The following is a 22,697-nucleotide window of genomic DNA, read 5'->3' as shown; positions in this document are numbered from 1 at the left end:
ACACACACACAAACACACACACACACACACACACACACACACACACATTAGTTTCATTCAGCCAAAATGGGTCACGGCTAATTTCTTTTGCAATGGAAGTATACCCATCAGAGATATCCAAAGCACCAAAGCCAGTTATTTTATCCTGAACGGGGCCCCAGACAGTAGCCCCAAAGTGCCGCCCCCCCCCTCCACATACACACACATACACACACACACACACACACACACACACACACACACACACACACACACACACATTAGTATCATTCAGCTGAAAAGGGTCACGGCTAATTTCTTTTGCAATGGAAGTAGTACCCATCAGAGATATCCAAAATACCAAAGCCAGTTGTTTTATCCTGTATGGGGCCCCGCACAGTATAGCCCCAAACACGGGTAATTTCTTTTGCACTGGAAGAAGTACCTATCAGAGATATTCAACACACCAAGGCTAGTTATTTCATCCTGCACAGAGCCCTAGACAGTAGCTCCACAGTGTCCCATCCATTATACGTGTACTGTGAATCAGCTGAAAATGGTCTTACAAATTCTTTTGTAACGTTGATATCAGGGCCTACTGAACAGAGATATCACAAACACTAAAGCAAGTCATCTTATCCTGTATACGGGGTCCCATAGGTTACAGTAGCAAAACACTCAAGAAATTTGCAAAGGAAGCATACTTCTGTATAGTGCACAACCAAGATGACCATATTACGAAAACCAGTTATTTCTTGTACTGGGCCCAGGTTACAGAAGCCATAAAGTGCCCCTCCCCCACATAATTATTATGACATCATTTAACTGAAAAGAGTCATAGTTGTTTTTCTTTTACAATCGAAGTAGGCCTTAGTTTACATCATAGATACCCAAAACATCAAAGCCAGTTAGGTTTTCCCAGCCAATTTCGCACTTTTGTTGGTTCATTAATTTTGATAGAAGGTTCGAATTCGTAAAATGGGTATTCAAATTGGCTGGTACCCTACGTTCATTCAAATTCGCCTTGACTTGCCGAAAAGGGTATTTCAGTCATTAAATTTCGAGAAAGACAGTCAAATTCCAAACGTGTTCATTCAAATTCAAATCATGCTATTTCTTTGTTTCAGATCTTTTTAACATGTCTTTCTATGTGTGTTTTCGTTTCATCTATAAATTACTGTTATAAAGCAGTAAAAGTATCATATTTCTCATCTAGTATAACTGGATTTGGTTGTTCTGTAACCAGACTGGTAACGCTCCTTCTCTTTCATATACATGTCATTATAGGCCTATACGTGTACCAGTAATGCAGCTTAACTTCATTTTTTATAGTCATGACAGCACAATATATACAGACGTATATCTCTAGAAGACATAGAAAGAATTATTAAAAAAAAACTTTTGAGGATCATAACATTGACTTCTTGTAACTGGCCGACCGCTCGTAATAAAGCGCTCGTAACGGCCAGATAATTTGTGGCTTCTTACTTCTTTGGATTCAAAAAGCACGTTAAAAAAATGGTGTCAAAGTCTCTTAAACGAATACGAAAACATGAAATGCTATGATGCTTACAAAACAATAACTACGACGAAAGAAAATAAGGAAAGAGGCCAAGCATGAACATATATGTTTAATTGACTGCAGAACATGTTAAATTAGATGGCCAGAAATCAATTTGAGTGAACGAGCGCAGCATGTAATCACGTGACTATATCATTATGAATTTATGAATGAACGGATAGTGGAATGGTACTTGTCTTGTGTATGGATTTCAGTTGAAAAAGTGTTATTTAGAATAAGGTTAGAGGTAATGTGAATGTTTCAAAATAAATTTGAATGAAGAGATTGATATGACATTGAACTACCATGTCATCTAGGCGAAATTTTTGCTAAATTTAATTCAACATTAAAGAATTCGATTAAAAGAGGTGCGATATTGGCCCGGATGCAGGGCCCTTGACAGGTGTAGCCCCAAAGTATTCCCACCCCATATGAATTAATTGTTTTTAGGTGAAAACAGTCATGTATGCCTATTTTCCTTGGCAGTGGAATTAACAGCTGAGATACGTAAAACACAAACCCATCCAGTTAAGGGGCCCCCAGCCAGTAGCTGGAAAGTGCTCCCGTATTATTTTATTCTAAGTGAAAAGAATCATTGCTATAATTTCTTTTGCAATGGAAGTAGTACTCAAGGAGGTATCAAAAACACCGAAACCAGTTATATAGCTGTACGGGGCCCCACGGAGTGTTCCTAAAGTGTCCCCACATGTAATTCCACTATCAAGATCTGCATCCCGATCTATTCAATCTGTCAGATCGGGAGAGAGCGGCAAAAGTGTACGGGGACCGGGAGCATCGTAGCAGCAACGTTTGGGTGATGGGGTTGGATCTGGCAATTTTACAGATCGGGAAGAAATTTTGAACTGGTTCAAAATTTCTTCCTCATCTCCCCATCAAGATTGACCTATTTTGAATCGTAGCTCAAACGGGGAGAGAGCAGTGACAGTGTAAATACCGCGGGATGAGCGTAACAATTCCAGGTTTTTCTGACCGTAGTAACAGCGGCACAAGAACGGGAAATATAGTCTAAACTAGACACCGACGACATGGTCCCGCTGCTGCGCCGCTTTCTTGATCAAAGCACGACCTTCCCGCTTTAACGACGCTCTCACTAAGTTCTCTACTCTCGTATAAAATCAAGGCCTGTTCCTACGACGCTTCACTCCTGCTTCGATAACGCTGTTGGCCGCTTTAGCTACGCTGTTCCTACGCTTTCCCAGACTCAATTATGCACGTCTTCCGCTCTCGCCGCTCTAAAATCGAACGCAGCCGATACGCTGGAAAATGTTTGCCAGAACAGCAAAACTGATGATGATGAGGAGGACGCGTTGTCGTTGTCGCGAAAATGAAGACGAAGGAGCGCATATTTAAGAAGAAGAGATGCAAACAATAAAGAGAATAAAGCAAAACACTTTGGAGCTATTGTACGGGACCCCGTGCAGGATAAGATATCTGACTTTGGTATTTTGATATCCGATGGATACTACTTCCATTGCAAAAGAAATTAGCCGTGACCCTTTTCGGCTGAATGAAACCAATGTGTGTGTGTGTGTGTGTGTGTGTAGGGGGCACTTTGGGGCTACTGTCTGGGGCCCCGTACAGGATGAAATAACTGGCTTTAGTGCTTTGGATATCTCTGATGAGTACTACTTCCGATTGCAAAAGCAAGTAGCCGTGACCCTTTTCAGCTGAATAAAATCAATGTGTGTGTGTGTGGGGGGGGGGGGGAGGGGGAGGGGGTAAGGGGGCAATTTGGGGCTACTGTCTGAAGCTACTGTGTGGGGCCCCATGCAGGATAAAATAACTGGATTTGGTATTTCTCTGATGGGTACTAATTCCATTGCAAAAGAAATTAGCCGTGACCCCTTTTCAGCTGAATGAAACTATTGTGTGAGTATGTGTGTTGGGGGGGGGGGGGGCACTTTGGGGCTACTGTCTGGGGGCCCCGCACAGGACAAAATAACTGGCTTTGGTGTTTTGTATGTCTCTGATGGGTACTACTTCCATTGCAAATGAAATTAGCCGTTACTCTTATCAGCTGAATAAAGTCAATGTGTGTGTGTGTGTGTTTGTACGTAGGGCTTATAGGGGGTGGGGCACTTTGGGGCTACTGTCTGGGGCCCCGTGCAGGATGAAATAGCTGGAAGTTGGTGTTTTGGATATCTCTGATTGGTACTCCTTCCATTTCAAAAGAAAATAGCCGTGACTCTTTTTAATTGAATAAAATCAATGTTTGTGTGTGTTTGTACGTAGGCCTATGGGGGGTGGGGCCCTTTGGGGCTACTGTCTAGGGCCCCGTACAGGATAAAATAGCTGGCATTGGTGTTTTGGATATCTCTGATGGGAACTACTTCCATTGCAAAAGAAATTAGCCGTGACCCTTTTCAGCTGAATAACACCATATTTCTGGGGCCCTTTGGGGCTACTGTCTGGGACCCCGTACAGGATAAAATAGCTGGCATTGCTGTTTTCATGATAAGTACACCCAAAGGAACAATATCCACCAACTTTTGTCCGTGACCCCCTTCGGCTGAATAAATCCATTTTTCGGGGTCCCTTTTTGTGGTCCCTAGGCTTACGGTACAGGATGTGACTTGCCAGCAATTCATTTTATTGACCCTTGGCCACATCCTTACATGATGAGACCATCAAAAAGTGTGACCCTTTTCAGCTGAATAAATGCTCTGGGCCCCCGGTCTAAAGCAGTTACCATAGCAGAGTGTAGTACAACTAGTAAGATTATCAAGAAAAAACAAGAAACTCCTTTGGAAAACAAGAGCTGGGAATGGTCAGTACAGAATTCAGATTCTTTCCTCCAAATTCAGAATGGTTGGGAGGTCTATGTAAAGACCCTATGTATGTATATGTACTATGTATGTACATTATTTACATACACATTAGGGCTCGACACTAACTTTGTTTGTCTTGTGGCCCGTTTGGACCACTAAAATCTTTAAATCTGAAATTTTGGTAGCCCCAAAAAGAAGCAAACGCAACAATCCATTTTTAATCTATGATTAGTAGTGTAGAGCCCTGTATTAATATAGAATGAATGTTTAAATACATTATATGATATATATACATACATTGTATACATACATATATACATGTATTATATACACACACGGCATCATACATAACTTTTTGACAATACGCCCCCCCCCAAAAAAAAAAAACAAAAAACAAACAAACAAACAAAAAACAACAACAAACAAAAATGTACAGTCAAACTTGCCTAAGTCAAACCTATCTGGACTGAAGATAGCCGAGACTTTGAGAAAATTCGACTTATGAGGGATTAAAATCGATAGAATATAAAGAGAAGAGGACTTGAAAAAGACTTTCCACTTAGGCGATTATCAAACTTATGCGAGGTTGTCATGAGCAAAGTTGACTGTACGTCAAATGTGGTTCCAAAATATTTTCAGTGAAGCCTGGTTGAGCCGCGAGATTCGCAAGTACACTGTATAAAAAAATTAATGACTCACGGGGTGATATGTAAAATAAGCAAAATAACAGTTGTCATGGTTTCCTAATATCTTGGGTCACACTGATGTGTTGCACTTATGCTCTCCCCTTTTGTTGTGAAAATCATAAAAAGAAAAGACATTGAACTAGGAATTTGTCATGTGAATTGGATCCTGAATTTCCTGTTCCGCTTCATTTCCCGTTACAAAGTTTCCCGTTCCGGTTTCACTTCAATTCTTTGCATCTAATTAAATTGTTCAAATTCGTGAAATTCTTCCGTCGAGATGCCTTCATTGCAACTGATTGACAAATTACCCTGCATCCACGTAAATAAGCACTGAATTGATCAGTGTTTTAGCAGTAGCCATGATAAAAAAAAATCATGGGCGAAACCTGCTCGAGTATGTACGCCCATGATTTTTTATCATGGCTACTACACATGTACTAAAACACTGATCAATTCAGTGCTTATTTACGTCGATGCACGGCAATTTGTAAATCAGTTGCAATAATTAAATTGTTGTTTTTCTAGTTGGGACTAAGAAATCATATGCATTTGTGTACAGTGCACTCCCATTATAAGGAAGTCCTCAAGACCGGCAATTTTCTTTTGTTATATTGAAATATTGTTATATTGTAGCTGAACAGTGAGTACAGTGCAGTCCCATTATAACAAACATGGTTATAACGAAATTTCGGTTACAACGAAATAAACTCAGGCCATAATAATTATTATCCACTCGATGTTGTTATCATTGTTTCTGTTCGGTTATAACGAAATTTCGATAACAAAAGTAAAACTACCGGTCCTGAGGACTTTGTTATAACGGGAGTCCACTGTATAAGCATGTTTGTTATAATGGGAGTGCACTGTATATATATATATATATATATATATACAAACACACACACACACACACACTCATTAATATGTTTTATATACATGTATATTGTATATAAATATATACAAATATATTGTGTATATACACACCCTTTTGTACTATGATTTTAGGTTTAGTTTTCACAAAATCTTGGCTTTACAGGGTAGATTTTGTTGTAATACATGTAATACATGTACAATACAAAAAGATGATACGGGTTTGAGCGCACTTTAGAAATCTGCACACACAATGCAACTTCTGAATGCCTGAACAAGAGGCATAACCTATTTCATGTTTCCCATCACTCAGAGGACAGATCCCAGAATCCTACATGCACACAATTCTACCGATGCAAAGAAGCAATGCGGTATCTGCTTGACAACACGGATGCCAAAGAAAACCTGATCATTTCATAACTGATGTTCAAGATTGCAAGGGTTTTACTCCTTCATCAATTGACAATGACAGATCAACATTTGTAAGATCCTCCTCCCCCCCCCCCCCAAAAAAAAAAGAAAAAAAATCACAATGGAAAAAAAAATTCTCATAATAAGGCATTTCTTTTTACTTACGTCATAAAAAAACATACATTAAAGAGGACGTTCAGAGGCACAATATGGATTTTATTCATGTTTTTTAATAGGAAACTTTCCTTGATAAAACAGCTCCATTAATCTATTCTTTACAAGTATAAAAAAAAAAATTTACTAAAAAGTATAAAGAGTGGTCTTCCTAAAAATTACACCTACAGGCACTTCACAAAATGTACACCGTAAGTACATTTTACATATTCATGTCCTTTCTTTTTTTGTCGAGGAAATAACAATTTTGGCTAACACTTGTTGATGTGAATACAGAAGTATGGTGGAATAGGACTTCCAAGAGCATGCTGGCAATGGTTTCAATCATGTGACCTCGACATTGTTTGATTGCTTGAGTTTCCAAACAGAAATGCTTTACAGTCCCTAAACTACACTTGGGAATGAGCATCATATTAAAAAAAAAAGAAGAAAAAAAAAATGTATCCCAGGAAGAAAAGTGTGAAATTTCCAATATATGAAGCTCCATCATCCACTTAGCAATGGGTCACAGCATGGCTGTCGTTGCAATTTAAGACTCCTGGGTGCTTCAGTCCACAGACTCAACGTATGTATGTACACATGTGGTGGGACAGCGAGTGAAAACGTGCAGTCAAGTTGCATATAACTTGATTGGAGGGAAAAAAGTCCAAATGAAAGGCCAGATGATTGAAATGCTCACTTTGATGTCATCATGGTCACGAATTCTGTGCACGTAAATGAATAGGAACAACAAAGTGCAAAATTATAAATGTGTTCATCAAATAATATGATTTACAATTTTCAAGTCCAGTGTAGATGCAAAGCTAAACTGTTATGTTTGTGATTAGTTCGAGATCTACACTCCCAAATAGGTTATATCACTAAAATTGGGCACCTTTTCCTACTGTTCATATTTTTCTCAAATGTTCAAGTAACTGTTGCCATATCAATTGATCTCACAGAACTTTATGGTATTAAATATATAGAGCACTACAGTGTGATGTCATAGCCATTCCTCATCACAGAAACTGGCTCTAAGCAACCTTGCATGTCCTGAGTGTTTATGCTCGCACTTGGTGGAACCCAAGTTATAAAAGACTGTGACTTCATCACTTCAGTACTCTATAGGATATTGGCCATGCAAGGATGTGCTTATCTTCATGAAATGTAGTTCGAAGTGAATGTTTTAGAATGTTTTGTGTGCCTACAGATGTTCTGTGTCTATAAGAAGTGCTTTCTAACCTTGCAACAGACATGCAACAAAATTATGTATCCGTGAATCCCACCTTCGTAATTGACCTGTCCATCTCCGTCAATGTCAGCTTCCCTGATCATTTCATCCACTTCTTCATCAGTCAACTTCTCACCAAGATTTGTCATAACATGACGAAGCTCAGCAGCACTGTAGGGACAAGGAGATAGAAGTCAAAGTGTGCTCTGTTCAAATCAGATATCACTAGAGCTTCAAAGGTCATCTAAATTTGCTTTAAACAAGAATTCTTCTTGAATCAAACTGACACTAAGACCACACTTTAAAAAGTGAAAAATTCAATGCCCAAAAATTCCTATCTGTTGAAGGTAAACTCGCATATCTTAGTATCCCCAGATATCAGGATTACACTAGTCAAAGATCTATCTCAATTAATGCTGTACAACACTTGTGTGATTTTCCTTTTGTGCAGAGGACAAATAACCACTGATGAGTTAGTTAGATTTCAGAGTTCTTATACACGTATTGTCCACGACCACACTGCATTTAACTGAGGACTGACTGTATTTGATCTACTGAAGATGGCCAAAAGTTTCTTTCAATTACACTTCATGCCATTCTTCACCACCTTAGCAGAAGATGCTGTCCTGTAGGCAATCAAACTTTTAATACAATTATAATGCAACTTCAGGCAAATCAAAATCTTGCATTTAAAACAAGGTTAAAACAAAATTGTCCCTAGGCATCATACAAAAGGACCATTTACAGACAAGACTTTACTGATAACCTACATTCATACCATGCCTTACATATGAATGTTTTCATGTTAACACCCTTTGCCCTTTAGCAGTAAATGGATGTCTCATGCAGATCATCGTGATACCTGATGAATCCATTGCCATCTTTGTCGAACACTCTGAAGGCTTCTCGGATCTCCTCCTCACTGTCGGTGTCCTTCATCTTTCTTGCCATCATTGTCAGGAACTCGGGGAAGTCGATCGTTCCGTTGCCTAGGTTTTAATCAGAAAACAAATACTGCATACAAAAATTGCGTATCATGGATACTGGATTAATGAAATGAATACGTTCTTCCACTGATTCAAGCCTGAAGCTGTGTACTTCTTTCCTTTTAAATTCATTGAACTGTGCCATACACAATCCCAGTATAATGATTGAATAAGGTCCCTGCCACACTAAAATAAAGTACAATGTAAAAGTGCTGTTCATTGACATTTACACTATGAACTAGAGATTGTAATTTGTCATCACTGACAAATTAAGGTGATCCGATTTTTTTTAATCAATGATTCGAGTCCTGATCGTAATAGGCATGACAATACAAGTTTCATCTGTGTTTAGAGACATTGGCCGTGTGAGGTTTGGATTCTCATTTAGAAAAGGGAGTCATATCTGCCATCTTTGGTACCAATTCTGTATACACTGAATAACGAAGATACAGCAACGAATACATATGACCTTTGACCCACCTTTACACTCCCAAGATGGCATCTGAGGAAAAAGTGGTTATTTTGTGAAATGATTCTTGCGACATCGTCTATATTCGTGTGCAAAATATGGCAAAGATAGGACAGGTATTCACCAAGATGCAAAATGCAAAGTCTTAGGTACAACATAAAATCTGGGAGAAATTCACCGAAGGGTAAGTGAGAGCTAGTGCTCGATAAAGAAAAGCATGTCGATTTTCACATTAAAAAAAATCCCTCCCATAGAGATAACACGTCATAACGAAAATACAGAAAGAAGTACATATGACCTTTGACCTCACTTTGCACACCCAAGATGGCGTCTGAGCAAAAAGTGGTTATTTTGTGAAATGATCCTTGTTACATGGTCTTTGTGTGTGCAAAATATGGGAAAGATAGGACATGTATTCACAAAGATACAGGATGAAACATTTATGACCTTTGACCCTAATTTACATACCCAAGATGGTGTCTGATCAAGTAGTTGTTATTTTATGAAATAATGTACGTGACATGAACTAAACATGTGCAAAATATGGGATTGATAGCCATTGTTGTTGTTCATCTATTGCACAGAAAGTAGTAGAAAGAAAGAAAAATAAAGAAAAAAATATGTTATTTTATAGAAATTTGAAGGAGAAGCATAAAAAAATCAGAAAAAGATAAAGTTAGGAAGGGAGATTAAGACTAACTAAAGAAAAAGAAGAAAAAAGTGTTTAAAAAAATGAAAAAAAAAATATTGGCAGGGGTGAGCCTCGAACCAGGGACCTTAGGATTATGAGTCGGATGCGCTATGCAATGACCTATTTCATGCTCCATAGGCCCTGTGTATTAAGCAAAATGACGCTGCATCGAAGCCACGTGCCATTTTCAACCAAGTTTTTCGACGTGATGCCGACGTCGTATGAAAAAATGAAGGGCACACTTACGATAGCCCAAAGTCTCAGCTACAACATACTAAAATCTGGGAAAAATTCACCGAAGCAAAAGTGAGCTAGTGCTCGAAAAAGAGAGTCATGTCAATTTTCACTGCCAGAAAAACTGCTCTCCCATAGAGATAACACGTAAACTGGTCAAATTCTACAAGGATACATTCAATCCATTTTTACGAGGCGATGACGTCATCCAATCAAAATGTTGTTTTTACATTAATGAAAGAACATTTCATAAGCTACAACATACTGAAATATGGGAGAAAATTGGCAGAGGATAAGTGAGATACGCTCGAGTAAACTTGTAATTTGATGACGTCATTTTGAAAATTTACTTTTTTTACTTTATTAAGAAATTTGATATCTTTTAATCATTTTGTCAGCATTGCCTACCCATGAAATGACATGTACAACTCATCAGCTTTCAATATATGTAAAGAAAATGGGGGGTCACCGTCCATCCTGACGAGTAAAATCGGATTTAAAATTGGCATTTTTTTGGCATAGTTGCACTGTATATCGCCATTGACGTGCGCGCGGAATTTCAACTTTGACGGCCCCGTATGACGTCATATTGAGTCGGATTGACTTGAAACGTGGTATAAATATTCCTTGACATTTCAGACATGCGATCAAAGTGAAAAAACTGGAAATTTCAATTGCATATGAGCTGTGCGTGCGTATATGCGCGCGCGCGTACGCGTCCGTCCGATTTTTTCAATTTTTCAAAAAATGCTCCAAATGGTCTGAAACGTGTGCAAAAAAATTTTGAGCTCGATTGGAGCATACAAATATTTCAACGCGCGCGTACGCGCACGTTTTAAGAGAAAATATGAATTTTGAGAACATGAGTAGAATGCGCATAACTTTAAATATATGTGACGTAAATTTCATTGAAAAATTCTATTTCATTAATGAGATATGATTGAGAATGTGTTTTCATATAATGACGTCATAGTGACGTCACGGTCGACTGATCACAATGATACATTAGATTTGCCGTCTTTGGGACATGATGCATACATGATATAATTTTGAAATTGACAGGCAGCGGACTTTCTGAGCTAACCTCTGCACAACTTTTGAGGAGAAATAAAGAAGAAGAAAAACAAAGAATCCGTACAGATACAGAAGGTGATCCGAGAGGATACTCGGATCACCTAATAAATTAGCCCATAGCAGGCACTGTACATGTACTTGCATACTGCAGCCCATTGCACAAGCTTTTGTTGGATGAAACGCTTTACAGCAATGTCCTATTTTCACTATTTTTTTTTTCTAATCCCTGTAGCATCCTTTATCCTACATGGGCTCAGGGCTTTTGTGTTCTGTCCTTATCAACATTGCCTCACCTACAACCTTTTACAGCCCTCACTTACAACCTTTTACAGCCTAAATCCTGGTTTTGCCACTAAGCAATTGTGGTGGTGTGCAGCTGGTGCTGGCCTATCATCAGTGTTATCTCACTTTCTAATGATTACAAACAGAATGAGGCCAAGTTTCACACTTAGCTAAGCAAAGTTTTACCAGTGTGAAACTGCCTTGTGTGACTTTAACTGAGTGCATTGCAAGGGCCTCACCATCAGCATCCACTTCATTGATCATGTCCTGAAGCTCAGCTTCTGTAGGGTTCTGACCAAGGGATCTCATGACAGTTCCCAGCTCTTTGGTGGTGATGGTGCCATCACCATCCTTGTCAAAGAGGGAGAATGCCTCCTTGAACTCTGCATGGAGAAATAATTAGAAAAATGCCTTACTATGTACGGACTTCTCGATACAACCTACAAACAAGAACGTAGTGTATACTTCTCCGATTCAACCTTCACTTTCCATTGTTGTCCACCAATCATTGAAAATTAGCATTTTAGGTAAAACACTTCAGCTACATACACTACGGCATAAGCCATTGTTCAATGCTGCACACTGGCACTGGTCCAACAGTCAAGGACGTGAATGTAAATCACTGTAGGACTGGTAACTTTTTCAGGAATAGACCAGTAAAAAATGGAAAAACTGGGTACCTACTGGTCCAACAGACAGGTCTGACCAGTAGAAAAATAGCAGCGTGAAGCCCTGCATTATTTCATGAATACATGTATGTTCACAAATAGGGACTTGTAATTCCCCAAGTGGTTACATGGTCTGAGAACAACAGTGATGGAATGAGAAATAAGGATTTTCCCTCTTCGGAAGAAAAGTTAGCGATTATCTCCTTGGGCACCAGTTATAGTGTATTTCTGCAACAGGAGGCAACACTTTTAATTTTCAAATATTGGTTCACTCGCTAAAATCATGAAAATAAAAACACCACAAAATACATATTGTGTTTCAGAGCACTATCATATATGCCAAAATTACATAGATTATGTAGGTTGAAGTTTATGTTTTCATAAAGCTGTAAGCATCTTCCAGATGGTGCAATGAATATTTCTGTATTTGAATTCATATTTTTCCATATGACATGCCCACATCTCTATTCATTCATGTCAATGTCATGTCACTTCATAGGATCTTGAAACACATGCATAATGGACAATTTCAGAGAGAAAAAAAATTGTAAATAACCAATAGAAACTTAGTGCATGGCTTGTTTATTATGTGAGCTTTAGTTTCCTGTATTACCCAATCTATGTCAGTGATCTTAATTGTACATTAAGTGAACAAAATATAAATTTTCAGGATAAAGGAAACCATAACTCAAGTATGAATGTGGATTGAGTGAAAGCAGCAATATTAGTAGAATACATCAGTGAAAGTTTGAGGAAAATCACATATTCAATTCAAATCGTTTCATCATGTACGGACAACAATATAAAGAAAATATAAAGAAATTTCAATACACTTGCAGTTTCACTTTTCCAGTACAAGAAAGAGCACTTGACTTCCTCCTTTTAGAAAGCAGGGGGGAATAAAGTTACTCTTACATGTCAGTAAAAAGTCAATGGAATACATTCCATATGAATTTTCATGGAATTCTCCTTATCTTTTCTTCGTATTGTTCTCAAATGATGTCATGAACTGTAGTAGTCTTCTTATCCAGCAATAACAACAAAGAATCTTTAAAAATTCATTTCTATTTATTTGATTGTTTGATTTTCCTCAAGCTTTAACTGATGTGTCCTACTAATATTGCTGCTTTCACTAAATAAATCCATATCTATACTTGGGTTTTGGTTTCTTTCAATCATAAATTGATATGTCTTTTCATGTAAAGCATCAAATTACCTTTTGGCATGCAACCAGCCATAAAAAGAGCAGTGTCTAAATACCTAGGGCAGCACATGATAAACTCTCAAATGATTTGCTACAGTTCAGAAAACTCTAGCCGTTTTGTGCAAAGCTGCAAGATTGCAGATTAGAAATTGACTCAGACTTGTGATTACCCATGTTCAAATAATTTAGACCACAGGTCTGTTTAAAGTGCCTTGCCAAGAGCAGGGCTACACACTTACCACTGGTCTGACCTGTCCCTATCATATCAAGAGATACCCAGTTTTTCCATTTTTTCCTGGTCCAAACCTAAAATTTCCTTTTTATTTATTTATTTATTTTTAACTAGCCATGTCAGACCAGTGTAATTTGGTAATTCCTGAAAAGTTACTGGCCTGACAGCGATGTTAAGTGTTGCCTATAGCATGCTTTGTCACTGCAAGACAAACCTTTAGCTCTGCCTTTATTCTTTGTCATGCAACCCTCCTAATCCTGCTTCAAGCTACCAGTTTATGCAGTTGGTAACTGCTCCATACACATGCACTAGTATAATACATGCATGACAATCTTTTCACTTTGTCATGCATTGATCATCCCTCGTTCTATTGTAAGACAACCAAGCAAATGACAGCACGTAACAATCAATACAATTAGTGGGTTCAGTAAAACCGTAACCACTTGCACACAAGGCTTATTGACATTGATTGCTGCATGCTGTCAATGTGCGCTGTACACCTGTGCGCACTGTCCATTGAGACAATCTGTTTAATTGGCCCATAAATGTCATTAGCTCTGGCTCTCTGAGCAAGAATGAATTGATTAGGGTTCACCAACCTCAACTCATCTACATAGCTAATGTGTTTGGCATTGTACTCCTGGCTAGTTGGTCTTCATTTTGTTCACTGAGAAGCAACACAAACACACTCCTTTTTTAGAGTGTAGTCAAGCACAGTTTTACAGTGCTTAGTATTACTGAGATTCGGAGGATGACTAACATACTTCCAGGAAACTATTGATATCTACTGTGAAGTTTAAAAAAAATGGAAGTAGTGGCCATCTCTTTCCTCACCCTTCTATTCTCTGAAAAGTTCTACAGTTTGTAGTATTTGCATAGCTCAACCGACAATTCGTATCAGCTAATTTTCATACCAGGCATGCATATTTTTCGCATCACAACAAATTTGACGAAAATGCAATCAGTTTTGCATGGTTTCAATAGCTCAGAGAAAAGAGAAATCGCTGTTTGTTTGAAAGTTTCATGCCACAAAAATGGCTGTTGGCTCCAACACCAAAGTTTCATGATCACTGCGACTGTTGGTTTAACAATTAGTTTTTGTTTTTTTTCCTGAAATATTTCAATTTACAGAGACATTACAATTGTGAGCAGGCATCAGACACTGTGAAGAACGGTATGCAAAAGCTTTGTTGTACAGGGAATCTAGGAAATATATCATTCCTCGGCATTCTCCACCGCCTTGGCATTGCCTTGGATGCTACCTACTTATTACTGACCATTCATGGCTTTGCTCTTACCTGCAATTTGTTCCTCAGTCAGCTGGTCAGCCTGTGTAGAGTGAAGAAGAGACCGAGTTATCATTTTTTCTTTCACAGAGAATATGAAATCAACACAGAAAACATGTGCACTCTATTATGACAGAAATGTAAAAGTACATACCAAAATATATCACATACATGAAGGACAACTGACATTACAATCCAATTGAAAACAGGAGGGTATTTTGTTCTTTTCAAGCACATAGATACAAATTCAATTGTTAAGCAAATGTTAACTTATTCAGACATTTCTCAGTACGGCAAAGACCACAGATAGTTACAAATTACAGTAACTGAGAACAAGTTCACTGACAGTCATTAGTTCACTATGTTAAGTTAGCTACTCATAATCAGCATATACACATTAGTAATTATCACAATGTGAAGAACAAACCAAATATCTGCTTGAACTTCCGAGTCAGACTCTCTTCAGCAAAGGTTGCTCTCCATAAAAACACATTTAGGTTTACTTCCTTCCTCTCCAACACATCGTGTGTTTTTTTAAACAAATTCCTCCTCTGAGTTCAACACAGTATGGGGCATTTTCTTCGCTGAGCGTGTAAGTGTAATCCTTCTACTGGTCATACAGTTCCCCACAAGAAATTTTAACATAGTGCAACACAAGTCACAGTTTGTGCAAGTTAGCAATCAAGAATGTTTGGTACACACACTTAAATGTAGCTGCTGATACACTATACAAAGTAGTCAAGTTCAAACCCGTTTCAGACCTAAGACTTACAGTTCACTTATGAGTCATTTCTACTCACAAATAAGTGCACAAAGGGAAAAGGAATTTTGCTAGTCATAATGACAAAGGCTGTCACAGAATAGAAATTCAGAATATGGACAGAAAGATATTCAACAGATAAAGAACATATTTCCAACCAGATGACAACATAATTACAAACAGAAGCTGGATTGCTTACATTAATGGTGAGTTCCTGGGACTGGCCGTACAATTGCAGACAAGTAACATTGTGGAGACAAGAAGAATAAAAACGGGGGTGTGGAAGGATGGGGGAAAGGTTCAATAGGAAAGACAAAAGAAGGGAAAAGATTAAACACATTTTGTTGCCTGAAGAAACTGTCTATCTAAAAATGCAGTCAAAGCAGCAAAGCAGCAAAAATGACACACATGCATTTCATACATGTACAGTGACAGGTCAAGATTTCTCTTCAAGCAAGCGGCCATAGCTGAAGAAAACTCCTTACAAATTGGCAGAAAAACATTCTTCAATGACCAGTTGCCAAGAGCGAACAAATCTCTGCAGAATCTGACCTGCAAGACAGCTACCTACTTAATCAAGATATCCTCTATCCCTGTACTATCCAATCCGAATCTGATTGCCTATTTGCTTGCAATTTGAACTTATGAACAGTCTCTCAATTTACATTTTGCCGACAGAGTCTTCCATAATGTCCAATCCTGGTCACTTGCAAAGACTATTATCAAAAAGGACACCCTGTCATCCCTTTATTTGACACGGCCAAGCTACGGGAGGAGTAAGTTTACACGAGTTAGGAAAGCGTTGCAGGCAGGTTCAGCCACAAGACAGCTGTCAGATTCCAGAAATATTTAGCATAACAGCATGCATCCTTGCAAATGAAGTTGGCAGGCCACCAGCTCAAGTCCCCTCAGACTTGCACAGGAAACCTAAAATCTTGTTCCAAGTGTTGATCTAGGGAGCATGCAACTGCAGCTTTCACAGCACTCCACACAGACAGAAGCCCAGGACAAAACAGACAGCTTAACATACAATGTAGAAGCACAGGTTCATGACAGAGCTCTTTTCACTTTTGGGGGGAAGTGATGGATGAGGCATAATGGAATGATAGTGTGAATGGGTAGAATAGATGAATGAAAAAATGTATTCATAATGTCTCCACAGGAGAGCTCTAGGAAGCTAACAGAAAAGGCAACAATACAAGTCATGAAGAATGGCTTGGTAATTTAAAAGTAAAGGGACTTAAACTAAAGGGGTAATCTGACTGAACTACAAACCTCTTTTCTAATTATCCTTGAGGAAAACCAAATAACAAAGACTTCTTAGCGCATAGAATTTAATTACATAATGGATCAGTAACACACCTGTATGAAGGGGAGGGTAATGCTGCATGAATTACATGATGATCATACTTCCTTTAAGCTGATAGCATGAACGGAGGGCTTTGGGGTAAAGCAGCACAGATGGTAACTTCAAACCATTTTTTATTTATCATAGCACTTATCAAACAAATCAGAAATTTACTAGATAGTAAGATATATTGCTGCAATATATGGATACAATATGAACATTTCTTACAAAAAATACTGTGCAAATAATCAAGATAGGAGCAAACATTTTGCATAGTGCCTAGCAAAAACTCAAGTTTGCAAAAATGAATACAGAAGTAGCATTGAACTTTGAAGCACAAAATCTCTGAACTTTTAATGTCTTGCTATATTTTGACAGGATAGTATTACTATACTCACTGGAATTCACTGACAAATATCTATAGTATGATGATGAGGGAAGTTTACCACCCCTGCAAACAAGCTAACTTTTTCATGATTTGACATACAGCCTTAAAATTTCATTTCCACAATATTTTACTTCCTTGCCATTCATTTCATCTCACATGGGAACTAGGATCTAGTTTTCAGTCAGAGAAGGCAGCCAGTGAACACACTACAAGAATTCATTAAAAGGACAAGTTCACCTTCATATCGAAGGATGGAGAGAAAGCAGTAATATCAGTATAACACATCAGTAAAAGTTGGAGGAAAATTTGAAAATCCGTTCAAAAGTTATGAATTTTTGAAGTTTCAGTGCCGCCATCGCTGGATGAGAATGACTACTACAGCTTGTGATGTCACGTGCGTAGAACAATGTAGGGAAAATATGAAGAAAATCCAACCTTTTTTTACTTTTCTCGCATAATGATAGAGAACTTGACTTGCCTCTTTCAGATGGCAGAGGGAATAACATTACCCTTAACATATGTCAGAAGTGAGTTGAGGGAATGTGTATTTTTTTTCCAAAAATGAAATTTTGTGGAATTCCCTTTATATTTTCCTTTTATCGTTCTACCCATGTGACGTCATACACTGTAGTAGTCTTCTCATCCAGCAGTGACTGTGCAGAAACTTTGAAAATTCATAACTTTTGAATGGATTTTCCAATTTTCCTCAAACTTTTACTGATCGTGATGTGTTCTAATATTGCTGCATTCACTCAATCCTTATGTATATGAAGGTGAACCTGTCCTTTAAATGCTTTTGCCTCAACTCTCTTGACTTTGTATCGCTGCATTGAAGCATGATTCATATCACATCCGTGAGGATATGGTTGTCTCTTCAACCAAGCTCTATAAACATAAACTACTCCTTTCACTCATTCTAATTTATAATTTTCAGTGAGCGTTTAAAGGGAGATATTATGGTTAAAATAGTAGGGATTTCATCAATGGCAGTCCAATATAAGCTACAACACAAATTTTCATCTCAAGAGAAGTGCTACAACTAGATACATGTAGCTCTTCTGGACTGTATACCAATTACTTTGTGTTGCCATAGTATGTACAACATATGTAGGCAGCACTATTACAGCATGAAATGGGTAGACATAATGACAAAATATTTGCCCATCCATTGGTCTCAGTAGGAGAGCATGTCAAAACACAGAACAAAATGCTCAAGTTTGAATTTCTGAGACATTACACCTATTAAGCATGTGGGCACAGCATATAAAGGGAGCCTTTAGTCATAACATAATCAGAAATGTTTTGTGACAGTAGAGCCTAGCCTCAGAGCAGATTGAGGGGAAAAGATCTAGACTAGATGTTCTACTCTAGTGCATTTTTTATTTCATTGCTTGGATCATCGAGGTCACCAGGAAAACTTTATTTCACCTGACAAATCTATTCAGGTTGCCAATTATTTCCTTGACATGCCATGGTCATGGAAAGTCTTCCTAAAAACTTAACATGGTTCCCCAAAACTATCTTGATTTCTATACACAATTCCGCCCAAAGTCAGACATGATTGAGTTAAATAAGAGTAGTGTCTAAATAAGACATGACATGACCTGCGATCTCTGACTCGGTATATGATGAGACAATCTACTAGTATAGTATGAGACAAAAATTCCAACTGGCATGATCTAAGGTTAGAACTATTGATGTTTATAGCATCCACTATGTGACTTGCTAAGCCCAAATAACATTATAACGACAAATCTTTCCCACTTGACTATCATCTTCAAATGCCACAACACAATGGATACACTCTTAGGATCAAGTCTGAAATCAATTAGATCTAGATCTAACTGTTAGACTAAGAGGGTTAACATTAGTACTGAAAGTACTCTAACAGTTAGACCCCTTTTGAATCTAACTTTACAATTAGAACAAGTTTACACAAGAAATGAATTGTTATGACTTGTGTGTGAGTGTGTGTCCACTCTGTGTTTGTTTGTTTTTAAATAGCATCTTTTAAAGTAATTTCTTCTTCAAACAAGTTTAACCTCGGCACGTTAGCACTAATGTTAGCAGATTGTGTAGATCCTAGACTTTACTTAGGGAGGGTCTCGACTCTCGAGATGATTGATGGTGTGGCCAGGTCGAGAAGATGGTGTAGGGTCGACAACACTATCGGTTAGACACTAGACTATCAGTTACGTTACCATCCTACGTTTTAATACGCCTACCCTGAGTACTACGGTACAAGTCATTTTCAAGTCAATCAAAAGCTTATCATAGGTAGGCTAGGGGCTAGTGCCTCTTTCTTTCTTTCTTCTTCTTCTTCTTTTTTACACCAGTTTAGTAACGTGCTAAAACTAGAAGGCGTAAGCCGTATAAATACTAACGCCCCAAGTCAAGACAAAGTGTTTGGTCCAGCCAAGAAGAAACCGAAACCTCGTTGCCAAGCCTAGTTACTTCCTTTCTATTGCCAATTGGTCCATCTAACCACCACTAACTACAAGACCGAGCGTCTGTCAAGAGAACTTGAAGAGGTCTCGAAGAGATCGCATGATAAGATATTGCCCTCAACTTACCATTTTTAGAGAGTTAGCGTGCCGGACTGGAGTTACTGTTGGAATTAAGTCGTTAGGGATGTCCCGATTTCTTCACTTAACTTCTTTCCCGAAGCTCAAGAAAACCCTCGGAAACGATGATGTCTTCTCCAATGATATACGCGACGGACGCAATGGTCAGAATTGTCAGTTTGTTACGCCTTCACACTGTGTTACTGCTTGACTGCACTGGTCACGGCGGCGGCGAACGCACAGTAGGACTCCTATACAGCTTCATAGAAAAGATGAGATGGAGATAACAAATGCTACGCTACGCACTTCTTCCCTCGCGCTGACGAATGAGGGACAAAAAACTTCGAAGGAGCGAGCGGAAGAAACGGGAAACACACAGTAATCATAGGCGAGGCGTTGAAGCGGAGACGCACGCGCGTGTGCTCGACGCAGATTGCAGATGACGACGTACGTAACCACGTACGACGAGCTAGCTTGGGGATGCTGAACTCGCGGCGCGGAGTAGCGGGATGTGGTGGCGGCAAAATAGGGAGGGTTTGCTAGTAGCATGCATAGGGCAAACATGACGTTCCATTTTCAAATCTCAGGGAAACCCCGGCAGATCACCGCGCCGCAATGCGACATATCATTGCGCATTGCGTCGGGGCGACTCCTCTGCATCGCAGGTATTTTCCTTGTCAAACAGCCCTGAGGTCGGATGATGCGCACCGCAGCCGGCTAATCAGGGAGGAATGAGGAGGAGAAGGAGGAGGAGGAGGCAATAAAAAACGAAAATCGTTTCAGAAGCGGTCCTCCAGCCACATGAAACGGTTTCATGTGACGCTCAAACAACACGGTCGGTTCGTCTGTATGATAAAAGAGGATCATAAAAGTTATTGGTCTTATTACTAAGTAGTTTTTTTTTTTTTTAATTTTCACGAAGACCCTTAATGGAGGGTACAGATCGGAATCCCCTCCCAGACGAAGAACGGGGACGTTTCACTTTTGTTCTCGATCTCTGAGGATGTTTCACAAAGAATTAAACATGTAAGCCTAAATGTTAATCTTAATAGCTAAAATCAATCTAAATTTATGGAATAAACACGCTGTCTGTGTCTTCGATCATTGGTAGGCCTATCAGAACTTTCTAAAGAAAAATTAACGTCTTAGAGAAATTCTTATGCAGCCATTGATAATGCCAACGGAAATTGTTTAGATTTTTAAAACAATTTGAAGTGGATTCTAAAAACATTCAATAAAACTGAACAGAAAAACCAATGGCATACCATAATTTCAAATTGATCTGAACTTAGGCCTATATTTCATGAAACCCCCTGGTGATTGAACATCTCAGCACTTTGTTGTATGCCACACCGGCGAACCGATGCGTATCACTTTTTTTTTTTGGGGGGGGGGGGGGGGGGAGAGGGAGTCAGCCTCAAGCAGCCTTGTGGTGAAAAATTACGTGCTCCCGAATATTTACTGCCAGAAACAAATGAACATAAACGAACAGGAAAACACATTTTGTGTATCATCAACGAAATGAAACATGTTCAGTTGCCAGGGAAGACCGAATGGATAATTTTGTGAATATTCGTGCAAATTCTTTATACTGTTTGCTTACGGAAATTCCATTTCAAAGTATAAGGGTCTACAAAATATCATGCTGCAGTATGATTACCATGACAGTTCACATGGCTTATTTCATATTTACTAAACCTAGTTTTCGTCGAGCTGCATTTGCAGGCTCATATAAAATTTGAAGGTTTTGTTTTGTTTTGTTTTTTTTGTTCTACGATTGACTGACTGCATCCACATAAAAAAAAACAGCAACAGACGGTTGGTTTTGGGTGGTTTTTTTTTACAGTTCTGTTTTGCTGCTTTTGTCTTTTTTTTTCCTGTTTGAGGAACCCACCTAATGCACGTTAGGCAAATATTTACACGCCCATCATTGTTTCGCGTTCTGAAGTCAGTTGAATTCAGCCAAACTACTACAAGACAACGCTTACCAAGGAGTAAGTGATACCGATATACCTCCTTGGCCCTTTGATACCGATACCTCCTTGGCCTTTTGATACCGATACCTCCTTGGCCCTTATACACCAAGCATCCCACAGGGAGAAATAAACACAGGGAACTATTCCATGATATTGGAGGTTCTAACGTAAACTAAAACACTATTTTTATGCCATGATATAGGTGTTCAACCGAAAGTATGAAACCGAAACTCAGGCTGTTGTGTTTTGTTATACCTTTTATGTTTTGATACTAAAATCACTTGTATTTACTTGCGGTGTGGTGTCCTAATATGTGAGTGCATGGATCTCTCAGGATCTTTACCTTCCGGATATTCTAGCTTATCGAGTAACCAATTACCTTTCATTTGAAGCCTTTCTCGCTCTAAAAGAATATGACTGTTTCGGTTGATATACATTTACGTGAAAGAATTGTAGAATTGCTATATATCACGATTGATTCTTAAGCTAGAATATATAGCAATACATGAATGATCAAAGTTCAGGTCTCTCTCTCAACATTATGCAATATTTCTAAATCCACCCCCCCCCCCACACACAGGCCTATATACATTTTCATGATTCATGAATGCGAATTCTATAGTCTCTCTCAACCATTATGGAGTGAAGTTCAAAGGTGTCATCGCAGTAATAAAGAAATTTCTGCTGTTAAATTTTCCAACACTGTCTTGATGGGTTCATTCTAATGAACAATTAAGACACTGCAATTTAGACAGCTTCTTATAACTTGAGAATTTAATCATCTATATAACGAAGCACATTCTCCGTGGACTTGTTAACAATTTTACTCTCCTTTTAATTAGTTTGTTTACATTT

The 22,697-nt window shown here is 38.6% G+C and overlaps 1 protein-coding gene across 2 annotated transcripts; it reads right to left on the bottom strand.

The window, feature by feature from the left end:
• Nucleotides 1–6,506: 6,506 nt before the first annotated feature.
• On the bottom strand, nucleotides 6,507–20,231 carry LOC139741658 (calmodulin). 2 transcript variants are annotated; one of them, XM_071652236.1, is made up of 7 exons: nucleotides 19,876–20,231; nucleotides 15,766–15,786; nucleotides 14,819–14,849; nucleotides 11,656–11,799; nucleotides 8,543–8,669; nucleotides 7,736–7,851; nucleotides 6,507–7,174 (listed from the first exon to the last, which is right to left on the bottom strand). In XM_071652236.1, the coding sequence occupies exons 1-7, from the start codon at nucleotides 19,876–19,878 to the stop codon at nucleotides 7,146–7,148; spliced, it is 471 nt and encodes a 156-aa protein (XP_071508337.1). In that variant the 5' UTR covers nucleotides 19,879–20,231; the 3' UTR covers nucleotides 6,507–7,145. The 2 variants fall into 2 exon arrangements, with proteins under 2 accessions (XP_071508337.1, XP_071508338.1); XM_071652237.1 differs by lacking the exon at nucleotides 15,766–15,786.
• Nucleotides 20,232–22,697: the final 2,466 nt, after the last annotated feature.

This window comes from Diadema antillarum, unplaced genomic scaffold (genome assembly GCF_040938485.1).
Source record: "Diadema antillarum isolate AM-2024a unplaced genomic scaffold, OU_Dant_1.0 seq00000944_RagTag, whole genome shotgun sequence".
NCBI lineage: Eukaryota > Metazoa > Echinodermata > Echinoidea > Diadematoida > Diadematidae > Diadema > Diadema antillarum.
Note: the sequence above shows the minus strand (reverse complement) of the source record. Positions and strands in the feature narration are given on the sequence as shown.